The sequence below is a fragment of the Emys orbicularis genome, chromosome 13 (genome assembly GCF_028017835.1).
Source record: "Emys orbicularis isolate rEmyOrb1 chromosome 13, rEmyOrb1.hap1, whole genome shotgun sequence".
Classification (NCBI taxonomy): domain Eukaryota; kingdom Metazoa; phylum Chordata; order Testudines; family Emydidae; genus Emys; species Emys orbicularis.
Genome location: NC_088695.1, coordinates 30,853,209 through 30,877,408, shown reverse-complemented (window position 1 = coordinate 30,877,408; position 24,200 = coordinate 30,853,209). Strand labels below are relative to the sequence as shown.

General features: G+C 42.8%; 1 protein-coding gene across 1 annotated transcript in view; it reads right to left on the bottom strand.

Moving 5' to 3' along the window:
* The window catches only part of B3GNTL1 (UDP-GlcNAc:betaGal beta-1,3-N-acetylglucosaminyltransferase like 1), a 342,640-nt gene that overhangs the window by 290,408 nt on the left and 28,032 nt on the right, over nucleotides 1-24,200 (bottom strand). The window contains exon 5 of the mRNA XM_065415053.1: nucleotides 8,507-8,572. Coding sequence (XP_065271125.1) covers nucleotides 8,507-8,572 — 66 coding nt within the window. The remainder of the gene's footprint in view (nucleotides 1-8,506; nucleotides 8,573-24,200) is intronic.

Below are 24,200 nucleotides of genomic sequence, written 5' to 3'. Positions count from 1 at the left end.
AGCCAGCCAGCACAGCAGGAGCAGCGCGGGGGTCTGCACCACTTTCACCCCTTCTCTACTATAACCCCCCCCCCGCCACTGAGAGGGGGATGCGCTGTTTTTACCCCCCACCCCCGGGAAGGGGAACCCGCTGTTTTCACACACACCCCTGCAAGGAGGGGGACAAACTTGCAAACTCATGCAGGGGCTGAGTAGGGAGCTCAGGGACTGCTGAAGCCTTGCGTGGAGCGTCAGCTGCTGGATCTGGAGCCCAAACTGCACTTTGTTCAGTTATGAACATTTCAGAGTTACGGACAACCTCCATTACCGAGGTGTACATAACTATGGGGTTCTACTGTAATTTGTCCATAGTAAGCATCAACTATATCTTGTATTTCAATTTGCATGCAGCCTGTGGTGTTTCTCCTTTTCAAGGTATGGCAATTATGTTTTGGCAACCAAAATTAGATAATTACCCTGAAATTCAATGGAAGTTGCATATACAGTTTGGTATTAGCATAACTCTTGTCTTAGCACCTATGTGGCACATCTCATCCATAGATCTCAAAACATTCTTCAAATGGGGATAATTATACTTATCCTCATTTTACAGATAAGCCAACTGAGTCACAAAATGATTAAATGACTCATCTAAGGTTATTCACAGTGTTGTTGTAGCCTGAAAAAGAGCGTTGTGTAGCCTGAAAGCGTTTCTCTTTCACCAACCGAAGTTGGTCCAATAAAAGATATTACCTCATCCAGCTTAGGTTACACAGAAGATCGGTCACAGAGCTGGGAATAGAACTTACATCTACTGATTCCTAGTCTAGGTCCCTATCCACTGGACCATGCTACCTCCAATAAATGAGAACTGGTCTAAGCTTTTAAGCCATTTCATACAAAATAGAGACACAAGTTGTGCTCCTATTTTAGGCCATACGGAAATCCAAGCACGTTGAACAGAAGTTCATCAAAATGTTTAGATTTCGAAGTAGTCCCGCTTTTTAGTAAGTTTTACTTAAGTCTTGTAACTCCAATAAAACACTAGAACATCTAATAAACTGCCATTTTATATGCTTTCTGGTAAGAAGAAGTGTGACTTCAATTTTCAAACGAGTCTCCAGCTGTGTGGAACTTCATATGGTCACATGTTCTAAAGCTATTCTTGCTTCCAACTCAGTATTAACAAACAGGAGAAGGATATTTTTAAAAACAGGACATAGCTACGGTAGACAAATTCTCAATTTTGCCAACTCTAACGACACTGCAACAAGGCTACCTTGTTCAGAAAACTGTTAGAGCAAATCCATGTCTAAGAGTAATGTAATTACCAGACTATGTAATAACTGTTTCAGCTCCCAAGACAAAGTATATGGATGAGGTGTAGTGTGTGGTTTGAAGGGCAGACAGAAGAGAATCTTAAATGGCAATCTGTATTTACTGCCCTACTCTAGCGCTAGAGTAGTAATAATATGACACAGCAAACAAAAGCCTTTTAGTCGTACACTGGCGTGACCAAACTGTTGGCATGTGGAATGCAATCATTAAAAATTGAGGTTCTGGGCTGCAAATGCCCCAAGTTTATTACTATTTGCTGTCAGCACATCAGGTGGCCTGACTCTCTGCTTCTCTACCTATTTTTATCTCACACTCCATTTCACCATGAAGCTGTCTGCCTGGCCCAAGGCAGATAAAACAATCTCCTAACTCCATTCCAATTAACTTGCAATAACAACAGAAGCAAATGGAAGCAGGTTATACCACATTCATCTGATACAATGTGGCACAGCTGCTGAGCAGAAAGCTGCACTGAGAAAGTTTCTGTGGTACTGCTCAGTATTCTACTGTGTGATTGTAGTATTAGGAGAATATCATGACAGTTTCCAAATGCTTGGAATCTTGTCCGTCTCAGATTAAATGGATGTAGCAGTCAGACAAATGCAGCTCTCCTGATGCTTATTTCACATCTCTCTAGCAGTGCTAAAGAAATGCAGTCTTCTTGCCCATTCAATCTTTAGTCCATGAGATCAGTCTGTCAACAAGGCTGCTAATTTTCTTAAAACAGTTCAGGAACTCTGAAGTATATGAAGTTGTCAGAAGTGTTCTGTTTTATTTTGTTTTTCTAATTGGGACCAGTTAAGGACAATCAAAATGCTTTCAGGGGACCATTGAACTGCCATGCCAGTTCTATCTCCTAGTCTTTGAAGCCACCAAACTCGTCTGTTTGGGCTCTAAATGTAGGCAGGAGTGAAAAGAAATGCCTCTCCCGACTTCTGAGCCACCGCCCCAGATGTGGGGTCCTGCAAGCCTCAAATCTTCCTCCCTTCATGAAGCCATTGGGAGAGCTGGTGAGAGACATTACCACCCAAAACACAGGTATATTTACAACACCCAGTTCTATATCGCCTTTACGTCAACTGAAAACACCTCCATCTCCAATGCTTTCTGAGCATTGGCCTGAGGGCCACATCTGGGTATGGAAATTTTATGGGGGGCCATGAATGCTCATGAAACTGGGGGTTGGGGTGCAGGAGGGGGTGAGGTCTCCAGCTGGGGGTGCGGGCTCTGTGGTGGTGCCAGAAATGAGGAGTTCAGGGTGTGGGAAGGGGCTCCGGGCTGGGTGCAAGTGTGTGTATGTGTGTGTGAGGGCTCCAGCTGGGGGTGCGGGCTCTGGGGTGGGAATGAGGGGCTGGGGGTACAGGAGGGTACTCTGGGCTGGGACTGAGGGTTTTGGAGGGCAGGAGGGGGATCAGGGCTGGCACAGGGAGTGGGGGCACGGGAGGCGGTCAGGGGTGCAGGCTCCGGGCGGTGCTTACCTCACGCAGTGCCTGGAAGCAGTGGCATGTCCCCCCTCCGTCTCCTACGTGGAGGCATGGCCAGACAGCTCTGCGCACTGCTCCGTCTGCAGGCACCATCCCTGCAGCTCCCATTGGCCGTGGTTCCTGGTCAATGGGAGCTGCGGGGGCGGTGCTTGGGGTGGGGGCAGCATGTGGAGCCTCCTCGCTGACCCTACACATAGGAGCCGGAGGGGAGACATGCCGGGAGCCATGTGGAGCCACAGCAGGTGCAGAGCAGGGCAAGCCCCCAACCCCACTCCCTGGCTGGAGCACCAGAGCGGGGCAAGCCCCGGATCCTGATCCCTGGCAGAAGCTCGAGGGCCGGATTAAAACGTGTGAAGGGCCAGATGTGGCCCCCGGGCTGTAGTTTGCCCACCCCTGTGCTAGTGGGAAGAGAGAAATGGTTTGATGAACTCTTCCCCTCCATAACAATCACTTTTAGCAAAGATTTCCTCTGTAATATTGGTCACAGCCTGGGTTTCCCCCTTGACTCAGCATGGTACTAGGATAACCAAGTAGCTAATGCAGCAAGACACTAACAACCCATCTATGACTGGCCAGAAAATGGTGCCTATTGAACGGAGACCTGGCCACAGTGATTCACACATTTGTAATATCTGGACTGAACTAATGCAATTCTTGATATCGTGGATCTCAGACTACGGATTGCAACGTCCCTCCTTTTCTTTATTTGGCTAGTAGGAACAGGGTCTTGAAACTGTCAGGGAGGTACTGGAACTTTTTTCTATTGTACCATGCGATCATAGTAAAGAAAAGGCCTCATTCCCTTTCTTTACGTGCCTATTGGGAACAGGGTCTTGAAACTATGGCAGGGAGATACTGAAATTTTTTTTCTACTGTAACATGCAGTCACAGTAAAGCAAAGGTTGAGAATCACTGCTCTATATCTGGAAAGCAAACTACATGCCCTGGGACAGTTCCAGCTTGTTCAGAATGCAGCAGCTTGACTATTCAGCAGGAACACATGACCCTAACAAACCATTCTCTGGATTGGCTCCCCACTGTACACAGTTCAAAGTCACTGTTCTGATTTTCAAAACCTTGCATAGAATTGATCCAGGCTATCTGAGAGCACATCTCTCCATCCATGACCATGTCCCCCCACAACAGCTGAGTTTCACTAGAATAATGATGTTGCCAACCAAAAGGAATAGGTTTGTGTTTGCAGAAGACAGAACCTGCACAAGAGCTGCATCAAGAATATGGAACTCACTGCCAAATGAATAAGAATGACCCTTAATATTGCTGCATTCAGGGCAAAATGTAAACCCCACCTGTTCGCCCAGTATTTTGCACAATAGTATCCTCATTCTCATAAATTCATTAATTATAAAATAAAATATAAAAACCCTAATCCTGCTTCTAGAGGCAGAGAAAGGAGGAAGAAAACACAATCATATTTTAAGCAATTAGATGAGTGATGAGCGTCATATAAATACAGTGGAACCCCGATTATCTGATCTAATTGGGATCCGGGTCAGATCTGATAACCAAAAATCTGGATAAACCGAAAAATGGGTGGCTGGGTTCTCACTGTCAGCCCCAGGCAGTGGGAGCCCCCGCTGCTGTCAGCCCCGGGCGGCTGGTGGTTCAGTTAATATGGAGAGCTGGATAATGGAGGCTCAGTTAAACAAAGTTCTACTCTACCCAGATTGAAAGTTGGGCTTTTAAATGCTATCTTATGTTAATATCTACTTGGCACATCACTAAGTTGCTCTAATATTAAATTATCTCCAAAGAAGCAGCATTCAGTTAGCTTCTTATACTCTTTCCTTCCTACCTTCATTCACTCAACCTCAGTTCTCACTTGAAATCTCAGGTGTGGGGTCAAATTAATTATATGGATACTAGTGAGGGGTGTGTACCCCACAAAGGCCCTGAATGGGTTAATGTGGGCCTGAGAGGCCAATTATGTTACCTGGCTGCACCTGGAGTCAGAGCCAGGCTTAACTGACAATGAAGCTCAGCTGGGCAGGAATAGGCTGGTTAGTATAAAGAGACAAAGTTTGTAGCAGAAGAGGGGCTGCAGGGAGAGTGTCTGCAGTCACTCGCTGGGAACAGAGAGGTGGTGAGGAGGAAACCCAAGGGGACGAATAAGCTCTGGGACCCTACCTTGACTGGAGAAGTTGGCAAACTGCCAGGGAAACATAAAGCAGCTACTGGGGTGCAGCAGGCCTTGTGGTGTGCCCTGAAAGAAGGGAAGGATTTGGACTGCCAGGGACAGAGAGACCTGGAAGATGTTCTGTGGAGGAACAGAGTAAAGGGAACTTAAGAAGCTTGAAAGGGCAAGACTGAGAAAGATTGGGTAAGAAGGAGCCAAGGGAAACAGCAGCAAGGAGAAGGACTGTGCGGACCTTGGCTGCTGGTTATAGGTTCCCTGGGCTGAAATCTGGTGTAGTGTATGGGCCCAGGTTCCCCTACCAGACACTGCGAAGGTGGCCTGAGTCCAGAGAATGGTACAAGGACATTGGAAAGCCCTAAGGCAAGGGTGTGAGGACCAGGGGCCTGGAGATGGGGAGTCTGAAGAAATCTGACTGTCTTATGTTGGGTTTCTGTTATCTTGAAAGGGGCAACTAAATCATGACCTGGTGAGAAGGCCAAGTTACAGGGAGAGAGACCACTGCAGCGACAGAGCAAGCATCAGCATATGGTGCCATGTGGGGGAGAGAGATGCTATGCCACAACTAGCCAGATGGAGGTTCTCCTGCAGTGTGAACATCCTTTACAATGCTCAACTGATCAACATCAGCAGCAATGGAATCCAGTAATTCTACCCACAGATAAGGAATGAAAAAAGTTGCTGCAGTAGGCGAGAGAGAAGCTTTAAATCAGCCATGGATTATTCAAACTACACGCACACTGCTGACTAAGGAGTAGGTGAGGGCACATCCAAGGTCATGAAAAAAAATCTTTCCTTTGTGCCAATCCCATCCTTACTGACATATATCACTATTACACAACAGGTCCAGACAAGCAAAATTAGGCTTTGTCTTCACTACCCGCCGATCCGGCGGGTAGCAATCGGTTTATCGGGGATCGGCTTACCGCGTCTAGTGAAGACGCGGTAAAATCGATCCCTGATCGCTCTGCCGTCGACTCCGGAAATCCACCTCGGCAGGAGGCGGCAGCGGAGGCGGCGGCAGCGCGGCAGCGGTCGACTTTCCCGCGTCCTCACCGCTAGGTAAGCCGACCTAAAATACGCAACTTCAGCTACGGTATTCACGTAGCTGAAGTTGCGTATCTTAGGTCGGACCCCCGCTGTAGTGTAGACCTAGCCTTAGACAGAGCAAAACATGAACACACATTTATCTACTACACAATATATTTTCTATTAGGAAGAAATGTATGCATTGAAACTTGCCAACACTGAATAAAAAACAATAATTCACTTTTGAGCTCAGTTGTTAGTGGGCCTCTTTTGAATAAAGATGCTTTGCCAAATTGTGCATGGTAATGTTGCAGTGTGGAGTCATGCCTGAAGGAATTAAACTCAGACAACTCTGTTCTGTAAACAAATATTGTTCAAGCATCAAATGAACTGTTTTCCCAGAGGTAAATGAACAGTACTATGAACTAATGCATTACTCTAATTCACCCAATCCACTAGCTACTTGAAGGTTATATCAATCGTCAAAGATGCATATAACCAATCAAGCTGGAGTTCACTCACATTCATAGAGTGAAATAATATTGTGTAAAAATGGCTTTAGGCATTACAACTTTTGATCTAAATCCAAACTACAGTATTAGGCAAATTTTTGCTTTTAGAGCTGGAAAATACTTTGCAAATCTTGCTGAGGAAGTAAAAATGATAACAATATATTCAGTTTTGCCACCTGATAAATAATGTCAAATATACCATACACACATTTGAGAAAAGGCAAGTAACTGTGCTACAAAGACAGGCTATGACTGACATTGGCACATATTAACAGCCCTTGCTTAGCCATGCAAATACTGGGGAGCAAAGCCCTTTTACTCCCCTGTCCAGATTGTTCTCCAGCCTCAGGTGAGGGAGAGCAGAGTCTGCTTGCTAGATACTAATCCCTGAGAGCAAGTGGCTGGGGAGTGGAAAGGACCAGAAATGAGAAGCCCTGTCTCTTCTGTCCCAACTCATTTTTGAGCGCTGTTGCACCTCCCTACTCTAGAGACTTTGATGCTTTCAGACACTGATTTTTCTTGATGTGACTTGTTTTCCTAATTTGTGTTGTGATTATAAAAACAGTTAGGTTACAAGCTACTATTTAGCAGTAATCATGCTAATAAAGATCAATGTCTAAACACGCATAAGTCTATTCAGTAGAGGATCAGGACAGTTCTCATAAGTCTTTGCCCGGAACAAATTTACAGGTGCCACTTATCTTTCAATTTCTGGTATCTTAATATAACATTATATTGATTTCTACATATCAGAACACAAATCCCCCACACAATCTTCCACTTATCTCTATTCAAGTATGCTTGTAGTACAAACTACTACTCAATAGTAGTCCCACCAATCATATAGAAAGGAATATCATATTTCACAAGAAAGCTAACAGCATGAAGCTTTGGAACACACAGGTGTGGAGAAGAGCAGGTGCACGTCGCAGCACTGAACAACAGGTTTTTTAGCAGACATTCCTTAACTGAAAGAACCACAATGCTCTCTATTCTGGACTGTGTGTGTTTGGGAGGGAAAGTTCAAAGGTGATTAACTCTCAGAGTGGTAATTTTAAGAATGTCTATTTTGTTCCCAGACCTCCTCTAGTAAATACCTTTTTGACAGATAAAGTCAATTGACCTTCGCTTTACAGAAATCCCTTGAACGCTCCCTTCAAAGCTTTAACATTTTCTCTTGGGAGGTTTATTGCACTGTGAAATCTATTTTTACCAAAAATTTTTGACAGAGATACAACTAGTTTTTAGAGGCAGAATTCTTCATGTCAACCACATATGGACAAATAAAATTGATATTACACATCAACATGTTCATCAAGTTTATCATTTTCAGGAAGCTAAGTGGAACATATATAAGAACTTCAAATGGCCCTCTACTGCTGGTCCTAGCCATTGAAATATACTTAAAATTCTGCTTCTAACAACCACACTGTTCATAAAACCTTAATTTCACTGAATAAACACATTTTATATCACAGGAATAAAGAACAGTTGTTCTACAGACTACTTTATTTTAGAGCCAGTATTGGGAAAAAACAAATTTCAATATAACTATAGGTTTGTGCAACAATTTATATAATAAACCATACATTCAGATTGTTTGAGGACGTGTAAACATTAACCACAGTTGTTTAAATCATTGTTGTAAATGCTCCTTTGTAGTTTTTCATATTACATAGTGTGCTACATTAAAAAGTGTTCTAGTTTAAAAGACATTCTGTTCTAATACTGGTTTGGAGAAACCTTTCTAACCTATTTGAAACTAGTATATTACTGTCAAAAAAAGGGTTTGGTTTGCCTAACAGCGAACAAGTATAAGAAAAAAATTCAAAGTAACTATTACATACAAGGCTCTAGCTAAAGGAAAACTGTATGTTGAGAATGCTTAGCCACCACCAGCCCAGTGAAATTTTCCCATCCTTTTAAAGAAATGTATCCGGTCACACAGTTTTATGGTGGTTTTTTTTGTTTTTGTTTTTTTTTAAAATGAGAGTGAAAGTAGTACTCACACTATTTGGGTGCTGAATGGCAGCTTCATGCTGCAGTCTCACCCTCTGTGGCATCATCACATCATCCTGTAATAAATAGCACACTGTTACTGAACAGAAAAAGGGTCACAGTACAGTTCTCAAACACACACTAGACTATGTTGTTAGGTTAACAATCATTTCACCAGCCTGCAGACAAAACCTTTTTTTAAATACAAAGGCAGAAAATATTAAAACCACTTTGACCACTGTTTGGTTTCTTTTTAACTGGACTATAACAGAGATTAAAGATATTTTAAAAGGAACCAAATTAAATTTTGCAGAACTAAAAATTAGACTTTAGGCATTATCCCTCTCTTGGGGGTGTCTAGGAACACGCTTGAGTGAAGATCCTCTATCTACCACCCCCTCCTGAGCATTTAGACCATTCAGCCCACTAACCAGCCCCTCCAAACAGTTCTGAGCCCTCAGACTCCAGCCATAGCTTAAACACGCCATCTCCCAGAACACTACCTGAAAGCGAGTGTCTTCTGGTTTACCTCTTCAAGGGACACATGGTAGGTATAATGCATTAACTGCACAGACACTTTGCATAGGATTCTAGCACACTATTGCTCTTTACTTAAGCATGAGAAATACAAAGAGTACAGATGGTATAGGGGAAAAAAAACAAATATCCTAAATGTAATGCCCCTCACTCAAGTCTAGCTCATCCATCCATTGGGAATCCTTGGGGGAAGTAATCGGTGTTCAGGTAGGCAGATGTTCTCCCCTGCCTCATCAGGCTCTGGAAGCAGCTTCCCTTAGAACAGCGGTTCTCAAACTGTGGGTCGGGACTCCAAAGGGGGTTGCAACAGGTCACCAGGGCTGGCTTAGACTTGCTGGAGCCCAAAGCCAAAGCCCAAACCCCACCGCCTGGGGCCAAAGCCCAAGCCCCACAGCCTGGGGTCAAAGCTGAAGCCTGAGGGCTTCAGCCCTGGTTGGTGGGGCTCAGGTTACAGGCCCCCTGCTTGGGTCTGAAGCCTTTGGGCTTTGGCCCCCCAGCTCAGGGTGGTGTAGCTAAAGCTTTGCCCCCCTCTCCCCGCGGGGCAGCAGGGCTCGGGCAGGCTCACGCTTCGGTCCCTCCTCCTGGGGTCGTGTAGTAATTTCTGTTGTCAGAAGGGGGTCGCGGTGCAATGAAGTTTGAGAACCCCTGCCTTAGAGAGAGTCAGTGAAAGTGGCTGAAGACCTAGTTCTTCGGGGGGGGGGGGGGGGGGGAGGAGCGCACCCGGTCTAGGACATTTGTAGTTGAATAGAGGGACATCCCTAGTTAATGAGTCTCTTTGGAATTTTAGTCCAATATGGAGGCAAAGAGACCTCAGAGAGGCAGTTAGCTCCCTCATTCAAAATGGAGTTTGCATCTTGGTAAAGATACATACAGAGTTCACAGTCTCACACAGAATTCATAAGTTGTACACACAAATCTCCCAAATTCCCACAAGACCTCTAATGGTACAGAACAGGGAGTTATAATGTTCACTGTTTTGTGAAGTCAGAGAAATAATCTGAATAAAATTTTATGGTACCTGCAGTCTACAGTTCCGTGGTCATTCATTTGGACATTTACTTTGTTATTTTTAAGTAGATTTTTGAGAGGTGACAAGCCTTGTAATTGAAGATTGTACACTAGGTGCACAGTATGACAGAGATCATGACACATATGTATAAAAAAGCCATGTATAGAAGAGCTCCTCAACTCCACAGGCTAACTACAAATAAAATAGATATTGTTGATAAAGTTAAAGTTATAGCTGATAAAGTCCTTCTCTCAAAAGTCCTTCATCAAGAGGTCTATAGAGTGGAGTATTGGAAAGTAATAGGACAGAATTAAGGCTGCTCGGGTTACCTTAGCTGAACATTTCCATACTTTCCATTGTTTTGTTTCATTTTGTTATTAAAATGTAACTTTAACATTGAAATTCCAGACTAACTACAAGATTCTCTCAAGTAACTGATGAGTATTTTCAACCCTTTTTTATGGTATACAGAGTTAATAAATGCCTAGGACAAATTCTGGCTCTAAAGCTCTGACCAAGAAGGAATTCCAGAATGCAGGAGTGGTGTCCAACCTGGCTCCCACAAAACAAACAGAGCTGATAGTCCACAAGCCTGTCCAGGAGTGCTCTGTGTGGTAGGGTGAAGAGATCAAAGTTCATGTTTTTTGGCATGAACCATCTGATTCCTTATGCATCCTTCACTTCTTGAATTATTTGTGCTCCTGGCATGAGTATTCTGCACAGACAGATGTGAAAGGATGGCGTGGGTTCTCTCAGGCTGGCCAAAATGCAGGTGCAAATCAGCACTGCTTTTGTAGAAGAAAAGAAGTCTAGAATTTGGCCTTTGATATTTTTGTGAATGCCTTTAGCCATAGCAACTATTTTGCAATTGGTGGTTTTATTTGTTTAATATTGATTTGAAAAATTATCAAACTTTTCAAACCTTTATGAAGTTTATTAGCAAACCCAACTCAGCTTTCTTTTGAAACAAGCTTTTTGAAAAAATTCCTTTCAACTCCCATGATCAGCTTAGTAAGCAGGTATACTAGGAATATTTGTACAATAGATAGCTACAGTACACCCCCAGATATATGGAGAGTAGCATCAAACAGTCTAGAACCCATGCAGAAAACAGCAATATAAAATGCCCATGGTTTACAAGAATCCATGAATAAAAGTAAAATGCTGCCTTCCTGCTCAACCAGTCAGGTGCCCTAGCTGTTGATGTCACTCCATGGCAGATGCAATGAGGCGGGAAAAGGCTAAATTATCATTGAGTGTTACTAAAAAAATAGCAATCTCAGAGCTATAATTCCACCTGGAGGGTCTGGTGAGTACACAAGCCTCTTGACCTTTGGTTTCAAGATTTGAAGATAACAACAGAACCCCTTGTTGAAAGTGTAGTCCCATGACTCATAGGAGCTTGTTTTTTAAAAATTTTGTATATATAACGCATGCACCTGTCAGTCTTCGTATAAAAAAAAATAGAAAACCCATTACAAAAATGTTTTAATTCTACAGTATTTTCAGCATGCAAGTCAGTAACCCAGTGAGCTAAGAATTGTTACCAAATAAATACAAAGAACAGGGCTTTTGTTTTCTTAGTATTAGAAGTATGAGAGTCTATTCTCCCATCGACTTATGGGGGGAGTATCACAGAAAACGTGTGTGTATGAATAATAATTACAGGTACAATGCATCCCACATATCAGTGATGGAAATACAAACTGCGCACAGTGTAATCAAACAAAGGATATTCCACTGGAACACTAGAGCAATCTAATTCTGAAGGAGAAATCCAAAAAACTGTGAAGAGGTTACACAGAGTCTGTAAGCTCCATCAGAAAGACACAAAACCCAACAAAAAACAAAAATTCAGGAATGTGGTAATAATGTGATATGAAGCTATTTACTTCTAGGTCAGTAGTTTGAATACCAGGTCAGTAGTGACCAAAAGTTACTGTCTGAAAATTGTCTTTTCACTTCAGTACAATTCCTGTAGATACCCTATACATCTTAGACCCCTAAAAATACCCACCACCACCACAACTGGAAACCTCATTAGGAATATCAGCAGAGAGGCAGAGGACTGAATAGGAGAATGAGCTAACCTCTCATCTTGAGAGGCTCTCACTGCAAGTCAGAATTAAGAAATGCTGGCAGCATGAGGAAGTGTTCTTTGCTGCCTGTTTGTTCTTTACTTGTTTTGTTGGTAAGTAAAAGACTTCAGTCTTCAAGCTTGTCATGCAGTATCTTTCATGATCACAAAAAATCATGTTTGTAAAAAGATTGAAGAAAACTAAAAAGAAACCCAAACAGAGTCTGTAAAACATCAAACATTCCATATACTCTAACATTATTTTACAAAAATATTACTCCTAGCAGGACTTTTAAAACAGAATGCATCAGCAATTAGACTGTACTTAAAACATACTCCATAAATTTAGATTTTGAATTCATTCTTCTTTCCACTATAGCATAAAGAGACAGTGTTTTCTTAAACAAGATAGACAGTCTTGTAAAACTGGGGTAATTCCCTTCCTGCTCTGAACAGAGTACAAATACCTCTTACATAGTCCAAACTTACCCTCTTCCTGGGGTATGGTATTAATGTTTTAAAAATATTAATAAAATCAAACTTTAGCCCGAGCTTTCTCTCCAAGATAAGCTGTTCTATAGAGTTTCCTCTGTTCCAGCCCCTTGTTCCCTTCACTTCATAGAAACATTCCAACTTTTCTCATATGTTGGTTGGAGCTAAGAGATCACTCACCTATCACCCTGAATGAGCAGTATCTACTTCACTTATCTATGTGAAGTTCTAGCAACTGAGCTAAGTGTGAATGAACAGAGGAGCCCTGAATCCCTATACTGTGTCCTAGACGCTGCCATTAGAGCTGGTTGGAAATTTTCTGATTAAGTTGAGTTTTGTCAGAAATGCTGGTTTGTCAAACCAGAAGTGTCTCCTGAAAGCAAGCCTCCTCAAATTGCAGGCAGGCTTCAGCAGTGAAACTGACAAAAATGTCAGTTTCAGTCAGCAGCTGCCTATCTTAGGTGGCATATTTTGTTTCCCAAACACCATGTATCAGTCAGTGTTTCCTAAGCTCAATTTGGGCAGGGGGTTTCCAGTTCGTGGGAAATTTTTAAAAGTTTGATTTGGGGCTGTTTCAGACCTACACAATTGAAATATTGAAATATCATGCGAACATGAATTTGTAATCTCAAGTTTTGGCCAGCTCTAATTGCCATCTTCTTGCATTTCTATACAGCAATGTCATTTTTCAGAGATCTCTACTAAGAACAAGTAACAAATATTCAACCAACCTTTCTTCCTTTCTTATTAAAAGTTTAAGTCAGACCAATGCCAGTAGGAGTGATCTAATTAACACCCAAGGAGTTGAATAACCTTGGTACAAGGGTGACGCCGTACTTTATCAAAAATGAAAACAAGAATTGAAAAGTTCCTGGAAGTGGATCCAACTAATTAATGCACTTCAAGGTTAAAGATAAACTAATTAAATAATAACAGAAGCTGTTTCTTATCACATGCACACAAGTTTCCAAAAAATATAAGATATATAGTCACAAGTATTTCTTTGTATTTAGTCGTTAGGCAACATTTTACAACATGTAGGAAACATGACTGATTTGAAAAGACATTGGGGGAAAAACTCTTACTCATCAATCCTCTAAGTACAGTCCAAGTGGTACAAAATATACTTCTGAGGGCATTCTGCGTCAAAAAATTAAAAATTCTGCGCCAAAAAAATAAAAATTCTGTGCACAATATTTTAAAATTCTGCCAAATTCTGCAAATTTTATTTGTCAAATAAATGTGGAGGCTGCAGCGTGGCACTGGGGAACACAAGTCACTGGCTGCACAGAGGTTGGAGATCACTGTGCAGCTTCCCCCTGGGACACGGACTCAGCGGTGAGACTGCACCCAACCCTGACACAGCACAAGGACCGGGCCTGCCCCAGAAACACCCCAGGGCCCTGGCCCTCTGTGCCAGATGCACCAGGTGTGCGTAGGCAGGCTCAGGAAGGCAGGATCCAAGTGTGGAGGGGCTTAAGTGTGGGGGGATCCAGGTGTGGGTTGAGAGGGTTCTGTGTCGGGCAATCTGCGTGCGGGCGGCTCAGTAGGGGATCTGGTTGCAGGGGGGATCTGGATGCACAGGGGCTTGTTAGGAGGTTCTGGGTGCAACAGTAACGGGACTCTGCAGGGGGGTCCAAGTGATGGTGGTTGGGGCTCAGAGGGGAGGGGTCTGTTTGTGGGAGGAGTTCGGCAGGGAGGTCTGGGTGTGGGGAGTTCAGTGGGGGTCCAGATGCTGGGGAAGTGGGGCTTAGTGGGGTGGGGATCCAGGTGCATATGGCTCATTGGGGTGGTCCAGGTGCAGGGGGAGTGGGGCTCATTGGGGGGGTTCTGGTAGCAGGGGCGGTGAGGCTCGGCAGGATAGTCTGGGTGCGAGCGGGTCTGGATGCATGGGGGTTGGGTGGATGGGGGAGCAGCTCCCCATACAGTGATCCCTCCCCCTGCAACTGAGGAGCCATGGGTGCAGGAAGCACGGGGGTGGGGCGGTCGGAGGGGAAGGGCAGTTTGCAGAGCTTCCTACAGCCAGGGGAGAAATCTGAGGGTGGGTCTGACACGGTCCCGGATGCCATCCAGGGGAAGAGGAAGTCCTGTCCTCCCCAGCCCAGCCGGGACTAGCAGCTGATCCCGGTGCAGGATAGTAGCCACCAACTGGGTCTTCCCCAGTCCCACCCCATGCCCCACAGTGATTTACCTCTGTGCCCTTGACACCCAAAACTGCAGGAGAGGGTTGCATGACCGCGCTTGTGGCTTCCCTTTGCTTCCCCATCAGAAAGTCATTTTTCTGCGGGGAAGCAAAGAAATCTGCAGGGGGTACACATTCTGCACAAGGGCAGTGGCGCAGAATTCCTCCAGGAGTAAAAATAGGGAAGACTAGAAACTCCATAGATCATAAATACTTCGAAAGTATGACAGCTCTATATACCACCTAGTTCACAGGTATTAATATAGCATGGTCCCAGTGAATCCAGGTACACTATTGCGCAAGTGTTCCAGTAAAATTTTACTCTACTGTCCTGACTAAAAAGGTATAAATTGGGGAGGAGGAGAGGGGAAACAGGCACATTAACAAATGTAGGCTCAAGCCTGAAACAAAGCTTGGTAAATCACAAGGCAAACTATATGGATGACAGAACAGGGTTCACTCTTCAGTTAGATTGTTCATTTCATCTGCTAAAGAACCATCACCTTAATTCTTTATGCCAAGAAGAGAGATGGGTCTTAATACAAAATTTTACTTTATAGAGGCTTCAGAAGATATTTTTAAAATATTAATCTTTAAATCTACTGCTTATTGGAATTATATAGGGCTTATTAACTGAGTACTTGTTAAACACAAAAGAAAACAAGAGTGGTAAGAGACAAACCCACTAAGAAGCAAGGAATTTTAGTGCCGTCTTTCTCTCTCTGAGCCCTTCAACATATACTCTTGTTCTAAACAATTTCAGTGCTTGTGACTCCTTATATATGGATCCTGCACAATTAATATTCTAGGAGCATAATTAACAGAAATTGATTGATTTATGTTCAAATTAAAAAGAAAAAATGGGCTACCTGAATAAAATAAACACGATTAAACCAAAGGACAAAACCATTCAGATAAACATTGCATGGCCTTGTGCACATATATCAACTATGACTAGATTTAACTTTTTATAATCAGACTGATAACTTGACAGCTAAAGTCTACATAGTGAGATTTGGTTTCAATACCAAAAACATTTTGGAATCTAAATGCAGGTCTGAAATTAGTTAAACTGCCAAGTGCCTTTACATGAATAATCTGATTATATTCAGCAGGGAGGGACCAATAAATAATTCAGCTACTATTACATTTGAAACTAATACTATTACTGCTGGGACACATCAGTCTAAATTGCTAACTGCACCGAATTAATGTCAATTTCATGCCAGAGATGAGGAAAAATACAGTGCAATAAGTGGAAAGGTAACAAGCTGCAACTTTATTAGCACTGTTGACAAGACAATACTCACAGACACATACATCTTATATAAAGAGCCAGCTTAGTTTCTGTTGGGCTAATGCCTCACTTGATTCTCTCATGTCCTCTATTTTCCACTAAAGTGCCAATCACCAATTGTGCCATTAAACAGTCTCCAGTCAAGCCACACATGCCATTCTGTCAGTGAAATACTCTCACTGTGTCCCCACCATGCCCATTTCCATGCTAGAATTGGACCAATCAACTCAAGTATAGCATTCCCCTGCATACACTTCTAACTCAACAGTTGTATGAAGTGGGTGTACATCATATCTGTATCCTTACTGTATTCTCTACTACTCTTCGTGGTAGCAATAATTATTCATTAACATTACAACAATGCACAATTACAGATATAGAGCTGGATTTTCAAAATCACTCAACGGTGGCCTATCTCTGCTCCGATTGAAGTCAATAATAAAATTCCTATTGACTTCAAAAGGAGCAGAGTTAGGCCAACACTGACTGCTTTTGAAAACCCCATCCATAGTACCCAAATGTTACATGCTATGAGCTAAATTTCAACCATATGAAAGTAGTTACAGTCTGAGCATTTGTGTCTGTACCAACTAGAGTATTACCTAAGAGACAAATAAAATGAAAATCCATACCTCTACCTGACCTGATATATTCCTTCCAGTTTTGATATTTGAAAAATAAATACATGGTTTGCATAAGAAGAATGGGTCCGTCCCAACTAATCACTTCAAACCCAACAGGAATATATGGTATTAGCATGGTTTAACAAGTGGCAGAACAAGAAATTACTGGTTCCTCACCTGATAGGCACCTGAATGACATAGCTCTTTCCCCACTGGCAGAGGAACCAGGTTGCAGATTTTGTCTTATGCCTTCACAGAGGTCAGCAACATTCTTAATTAAAGTGCCTATGTTAGCTTGTTTAAAAGGGGGCAGTACCCAGGGAGACAGGTTCAAACTGTAACCCAATTTTAAAATACTCCTCCCACTTTTTTCAAACTTCCCTCCTAATGCTGAAAAATCCTTCCAAAATGAGGGTTAAAATACAAACTTTTCTCCTAAGTGACCCTTGCAATAACAACTCTAGTGGAAGAGGGGTTTTTGTTTTGTTTTGTTTTTTGCTATCACAGATATGAGGATGTATGATGCACTTTAATTCAGTTCTCCCCTCCTGCTCTGTTCTTGTGAACAGGAGATAGGTAGAGAAATGTAGCATTACACCACAAAACAATGAGACCAAGAGGCTTTTACGTGTCATTATCTTGCCTGTTCAAAAGAATGGAGCAGACAGGAAAAAGCAAAAGAACATGACGACGTACATCTATTTGTAACCACAAACCAAACCCCAAACCAGAACCATCAGTATTCTCTGTAAATTCACCTCTTCAGACTGTATTTGGCCAGATAGAGAAGGAAACTAACCCAGCTGCTCATCTTCAACACTTAGACATTTACTGTGTACAATCTTTTGTTCGTAAAACATGCAGTGAGAAGTACAAAATAAAACAGTACAAGAACGCCTTTGGATCATTTTGGTAGCCTTGTGCTGTGGTTGGTTGGTGCCAATCTTTTTATTTATTTTTTTAAACAAGTTACTGTCCAAATAATACCTAAAGTACTCAGTACTACATACATGAGATTTCTCTTACTATTCCACAGTTCATATGCATTCAAGTTTTCTCCACTATCCAGTCAAACAACAGAAATCATTGTGTACCACACACTATAATAGTGAAATTAAACTGAAGTTCTGAGAATTTTCAGCAACTTTGGAAATTCTAGTTCTCTAATACTAATGATTTTCTTTATGCAAAAATAGTTATTGTACATTTACAGAATTGTTATGGGGCAATCCTATAAAAATATAGTAATTAAGATAATGAATATAACAGATGTGCTGTTTAAGATTGGTTTCTATAACTACAGACACTAGATTTTATTTTATTTTTGGCTTAAAACTTGGAACAAAAAGGCAGTGACTGGACAAACATATTTTAAAGAAAATATTTCACTTATGTTAGGCACATTTTGTTTAAAAATCACATCACTAAATAGGGAGGCCTTAATTTTCCCCCTTAACTTCATATTTCATGGGGGCATTTTATAAATGACATTGAGAAACATAATTTTAAGTGTAATTTAGAAATAATGTTTTATTTTAAAAACTAGATCACATTATTCAATCCACATTACTAAACTGGTTTCAATTAAAAACAAAGAGAGTGCATCCAGACTAATTTTTCAGAAAAAAGTAAACCAGTTTTTTTCTGATTTAATCCATAGACCAAGTTCAATTGAAAATTTAATGTAGTTTAGTTTCACTAGTCTACGTAGTCACTAGACTACGATATCTATGCGATTCTCAGAGGTACAACTAAAGCAGCCAAGAGCTTGTGATCATGTCCAAATTTGCTTTCAAAGGATCAGAAAGTAGAGATGGGAAAGACTCATCAGTGCATCTTGTAAATCCATCAACCACTGCAAGATTGTTCTCTACAGTACATTTCAGTTTGTCCAGTTTAGATTTAAATGACTTAAGTGATGGGGCTTCGACCACTCCCTTAAGAGATTACTGCACAGTCTGAGATCTCATTTTCAGAAATATTTTCTTTACAGCCAATTTAACATTTCCTTTGCTCAGTTTCATCCTATTACTCCTAGTTATATCCCTAGATCACTCCAAACAATTCCTCTTCCTCATTACTGTTTTCAAACTTCAAATACTGGTTTTCATGTCCTTCCAATAACATTACTGCATCCATCATTGATGGTCCATTTTTTATTTTCTAAGTCAATCCTGTAGCCCAGGGGTGGGCAAACTACAGCCCACGGGCTGGATCCGGCCCGCGGGATTGCCACCCCCGTGGCACCGCGGGGTTAAGGCAGGCTCCCTGCCTGTCCTGGCCCCACGCTGCTCCCAGAAGCAGCAGACACCATATCCCTGCGTCCCCTGGGGGAGGAGGTGGGGCAGAGGGCTCCGCACACTGCCTCGCCTGCAGGCACCGCCCCCCGCAGCTCCCATTGTCTGGGAATGGGGAGAGGGATAGCTCAGTGGTTTGAGCATTGGCCTGCTAATTCCAGGGTTGTGAGTTCAATCCTTGAGGGGGCCACTTAGGGATCTGGGGCAAAATCAGTACTTGGTCCTGCTAGTGAAGGCAGGGGGCTGGACTCGATGACCTTTCAGGGTCCCTTCCAGTTCTATGAGATATATATATTTATATGGAGATATACCTAACCGTGGCCAATGGGAGCTTTGGGGGAGGTACCCGCAGGCGAGGGCAGCACGTGGAGCCCTCTGCCGCCCCCCCCCCCGCTCCCCCCAGGGACATGGTGCCGGCCGCTGCCGGGAGCAGCGCGGGGCCAGGGCAGGCAGGGAGCCTGCCTTAACCCCACTGCACGCCGCTGCCACCCCAGAGCCCCTCAAGGTAAGCGGTGCTGGGCCGAAGCCCGCACCCCGAACCCCTCCTGCACCCCAACCCCCTGCCCTGAGCCCCTTCCTGCACACCGTACCCCATCCCACACTCCCTCCCGCATCGCAACCCCCTGCCCCAGCCCTGCATGGAATTTCCCCACCCAGATGTGACCCTCGGGCCACAAAGTTTGCCCACCCCTGCTGTAGCCCCTTCGGTTGCATATTTCTCTGAATTCCCTCCAATTTGCTGACATTTTTCAGTTCTGAGGTACCCTGAATTATATGCAATACTCTAAGTGATTCAGTTCTAATTGTTGACAGGATAACTAGTTTCAAGGCTACCCCTCTGGAGTTGCCATTGAAAACTGTTTTTCAACTACAGTTTTAACCTAGGTTGTATGGTTATGCCAGAAGATTTTAAATTGACTTGTGCACATCAAACTAATTCAACAATGGACAGAAGCACCTTCATCCTCTCCAGGACAATAGTTTGCTACAAGTCTCACTGCACTTTCCAAATGTATGTGTTTACATTCCATATTCAAGTCACTGCATGCCTCTCACCTGCTCTCTGCTGATACTGGCCCAGATTGTGGCCCCTCCTGTGCAGGAGTGCAAGGGAGTACAGAGGGTATAAAGCACCCCTTTACTTCCTTGTATCAGTGCATTGTACCACTACCTCCTGAGTGCAACAGGAAGCAGACTATGCACAGTTGCACATGCCTCCCTTGTGCAGATGGGCAGAAGGAGGCAAGGAATGCATGGAGTGGGGCCTTAACCCTACCTCCCTATTGCGCCTGGCAGTGTAGTAAAGCCAGCATGTCAAAGAGTGGTGGGGAGTCTGGGAGAGAGATTGTGACTCTCCAAACTGCTCTAGGAGCACTGCAAAATTCTCCTCATTGCTATGGACTGGATCATAAACTGATACACAGATCACAGTAAACAATTAAATTAGTCCTTAGAACATGTTACAGATTCAAAACAGTAAGGGCTTACAAGGAGTAGATTAACTATGAGAAAAATCTCACAGCAAATATGGCAGTCATATTTTACTTCAGCAAAGCGATATGTGATGCTCAATGTGGTCAAATCCATCAATATCATTGGTGGGCATTAAGCATCTCAAGCCACTTTTTTCCAAAATGGAACTAGTGTCATAGTCAAAGTTAGTATTAAGATTCTACCCATTTAAATTTTCCCTGCACTTTCAACCAGATATGAAATTCCTCACTTCCTGTCCTAAAAACTCTTACGTGCTGTTAACCAAATGCCCCGTTTTACTTGAATGGGTCTGAATTTAAGTTAAATGACTCCAATTTGCACGCACCACGGAATCTTTTGGGATGAAATGTATATTACTAATGTAAGCTCTTAGTCATAACATTCTAATAGTGCTTTTCATACCCTTTAGAAAAAAGTTCACAAATTAATTTTCCCTGCTAAAAGGGAAATATTTATACATTGCTTCTTAACAAATAAAATGGAAACAATAGAAAAAGAATAGTTTCCAGCCCTGAGGGACATTGCACTTTCAATTATGTCAATAGTGTACACCTTGATTTATTACATATTCACAAAATGGTTGCTACAAGTTAATAAAAGTCTCACATAAATATCTGAAAATGTTATTAAAAATAATCACATATAACAAACTGACAAATTCAATGAAAAGATGTCAGATAATATGTGGTTTATTGTAAATGTAAATATATATAGGTATATAAAATATAAATGCTGTCAAATAACTATTTAAGTAGCAATAAGCAAGGCATCAAACCAAAAATAGAATCCTTTAATAGGTGCTCAAAATAACCCAGAATTTATATGAATTTTGTTGATTACAAACATGCTTCCTGTTCTCCATAGTCCATTTTAAGCAGAGAAGCAATTTGCTGAAAGATGGGAGAATGAAAAGGTCTTTATTCCACATGAAAAGCCAACAGGGATTTCTAAACAAGCCCAGATGTGTTTCTGCCTTTGGGGGGCCCGTGATCTCCATCACCTTTCAGACAGACAGGCACTCTGCTTGCTCGTGCTCATATCAGCTATATCCCTTCCGCAGAAGGTTGGCTTGCTTCAGTCAAATTCCACAAGTTCTTACACTTGGAATACTTACAGATGCTGCTAAATATCCAAAGCCAGTTATAGCAGATAACTGTTTTCCTTACAGCAAAAGACACTGCACTTAAAAACAAAACAAACATTGCTGACTGAGCAAATTATTTGTTTTTATTTCACTGTTTGGTAGAAAAAAGAAAAACTTCAGAAAAAAAAGTCTGAACTTCAGGACATTATTTAAAGTTGTCTCTGTTTAAGTATTTGTTTCTTAAATCAGTCTGGACAAATTCAAAATGACAAGCATTTATTAGCCACATCGATACATAATCTGCCTGGACTGCACTAAACTACAGAGTGCTAACCCGCTGAAGAATTTAATTTTTCTCCACTTTTTTGATTGAACATAGCAATTCAACATGTAAAATATATTCTGTTTTGTAATACAAGGTCAATCTTAATGAAGAAGGAACAATTCCATTTTAAGTGCTAAATTAAGAATGAAACCAAAGGTTAATGTTAAAATAGTCACTTACAAATTCCACTACTTTCATTTGTTTAATTAATGTATTTTATATTTTGCCTCCTACATTTATTTTAGTGTTTAGGATAAGGTTTGAATTTGCCTAATTAGCATATGGGAAAATCAACTACACCCTCCTCATAGTATGTACTTAAAAATAAACTGAACTTCATATAGGCACTAAAAAACATCTATAAATCTATGAGATTATTAGAAAGTATTTTAAATAGTTGAACTAAATGTTTGCTTTTTTAATTGTTTTAAATTATATGGTTAACCTCTTACATTCTAAACCAGGGGTGGACAAACTTTTTGGCCTGAGGACCACATCGGGTTTCAGAAATTGTATGGAGGGCCCGTTAGGGGAGGGGGTTGTGGCCCGGCCCCCATCCCCTATCCGCCCCCCACCCCGGGACTCCTGCCCCATCCAACCACCCTTTCTCCCTTGTCCCCTGACTGCCTCCGGAACTCCTGCCCCTGACTGCCCCCCGTCGCCCCATCCAACCCCTCCTCTCATTCCTGATGGGCCCCCTGGGACCCCTGCCCCCATTCAACCCCCCTGTTCCCCGCTCTCTGACCGCCCCAACCCCTATCCACACCCTCGCCCCCTGCCCACACCCCCGAACTCCCCTGCCCTCTATCCAACCCCCCCTGCTCCCTGCCCCCTAACCGCGCTGCCTGGAGCACAGGTGGCTGGTGGCACTACAGCCACACCGCCCGGCTGGAGTCAGCCACACCGTTGCCACCGCGCAACACAGAGCACTGGGTCAGGCCGGGCTCTGCAGCTGTGCTGCCCCAGGAGCTCACATCCCCGCCGCCCAGAGCATTGCACTGGTGGCGGAGCGAGCTGAGGCTGCGGGGGAGGGGGAACTACAGGGGAGGGGCCGGGGGCTAGTCTCCCCGGCCGGAAGCTCAGGGGCCGGGCAGAAGGGTCCCGCGGGCTGGATGTGGCCCACGGGCCATAGTTTGCCCACCTTTGTTCTAAACAAAAGTATTTCAATTTTAAAAACATTTGAAAAGTTTTAGTAAAAAATTTATTCTTTTATAGATCATTGAATGCATAATGTGTCCTCAACTGACCTTTCTTTCTTAATGCTTATGAGTAGTGGCAACAGTATACAGCTCACTCCATATCGCTGCACAGGTAATGGGGATTAAAATTGCTTCCACCCTGTCTTCTGTCTATTTTGAAATGTAGCTTGCCTTAGCACATGTCAAAGTTTTGTTGTTGTTTTTTGGTGGAGGGAGAGTGAATAGATTACAAAACCCCAAAAAATAAATGAATCTACAATAGAAGTCTGATCATTAGCAAAAATACTTACTCCTGAGGGAATTCAGCACTAAAAAGTTAAAAATTCTGCACACAATATTATAAAATTCTGCAAAATTCTGCATATTTTATTTGTCAAAATAACACAATATAATCATCAAAATAACACAATATAATCACACTGGTTTATATTATTTTGGTAATTTGTTTAAATTACAATACAATGGATGGAGAATGGGAGTGGAGAGCATTGGAGGAAATCCCCAAACACCCTCTGTCTAATAGGAATGTAGCTAGTATTGACCCTTTACTGCTAGTTAGTCAACAAATATATGCAGCCATATGCTCAGTGTTACATGGAGTCCTGCCATCATAGCACTGCATAGAGGGCCCTGCCAAACCGCCACCTCTTCAGTTTCTTCTTGCCGTCTGGCTCCGACAGAGGAGTAGGTGGGTGGGTCTTGGAATGGACATGAGCAACACATCTCAAAGAACAACAGTTACGAAAAGGTAGGTAACCATTTTTTCTTCAAGTGCTTGCTCATGTCCATTCCAAGTAGGTGACTCCCAAGCATTTCCTAGAAGGAGGGGTCGGAGTTCATTGATTCGCAGATTGTAGTACTACTCCGCCAAATGCTGCATCATCTCTGGCCTGCTGTATGATGGTGGCCTGCAGATCTCCTGTGTTGGGACCTGCGCCAGGAATGCTGCTGAGGACGCTTGTGCCCTTGTGGAGTGTGCTGTCAGTGCACGGGCTGGCACCTTTGCCAGGTCATAGCATGTTCGAATTCAGAAGGTGATCCACAAGGAAAGCCTTTGAGAAGACACTAGGAGGCCCTTCATCCTATCTG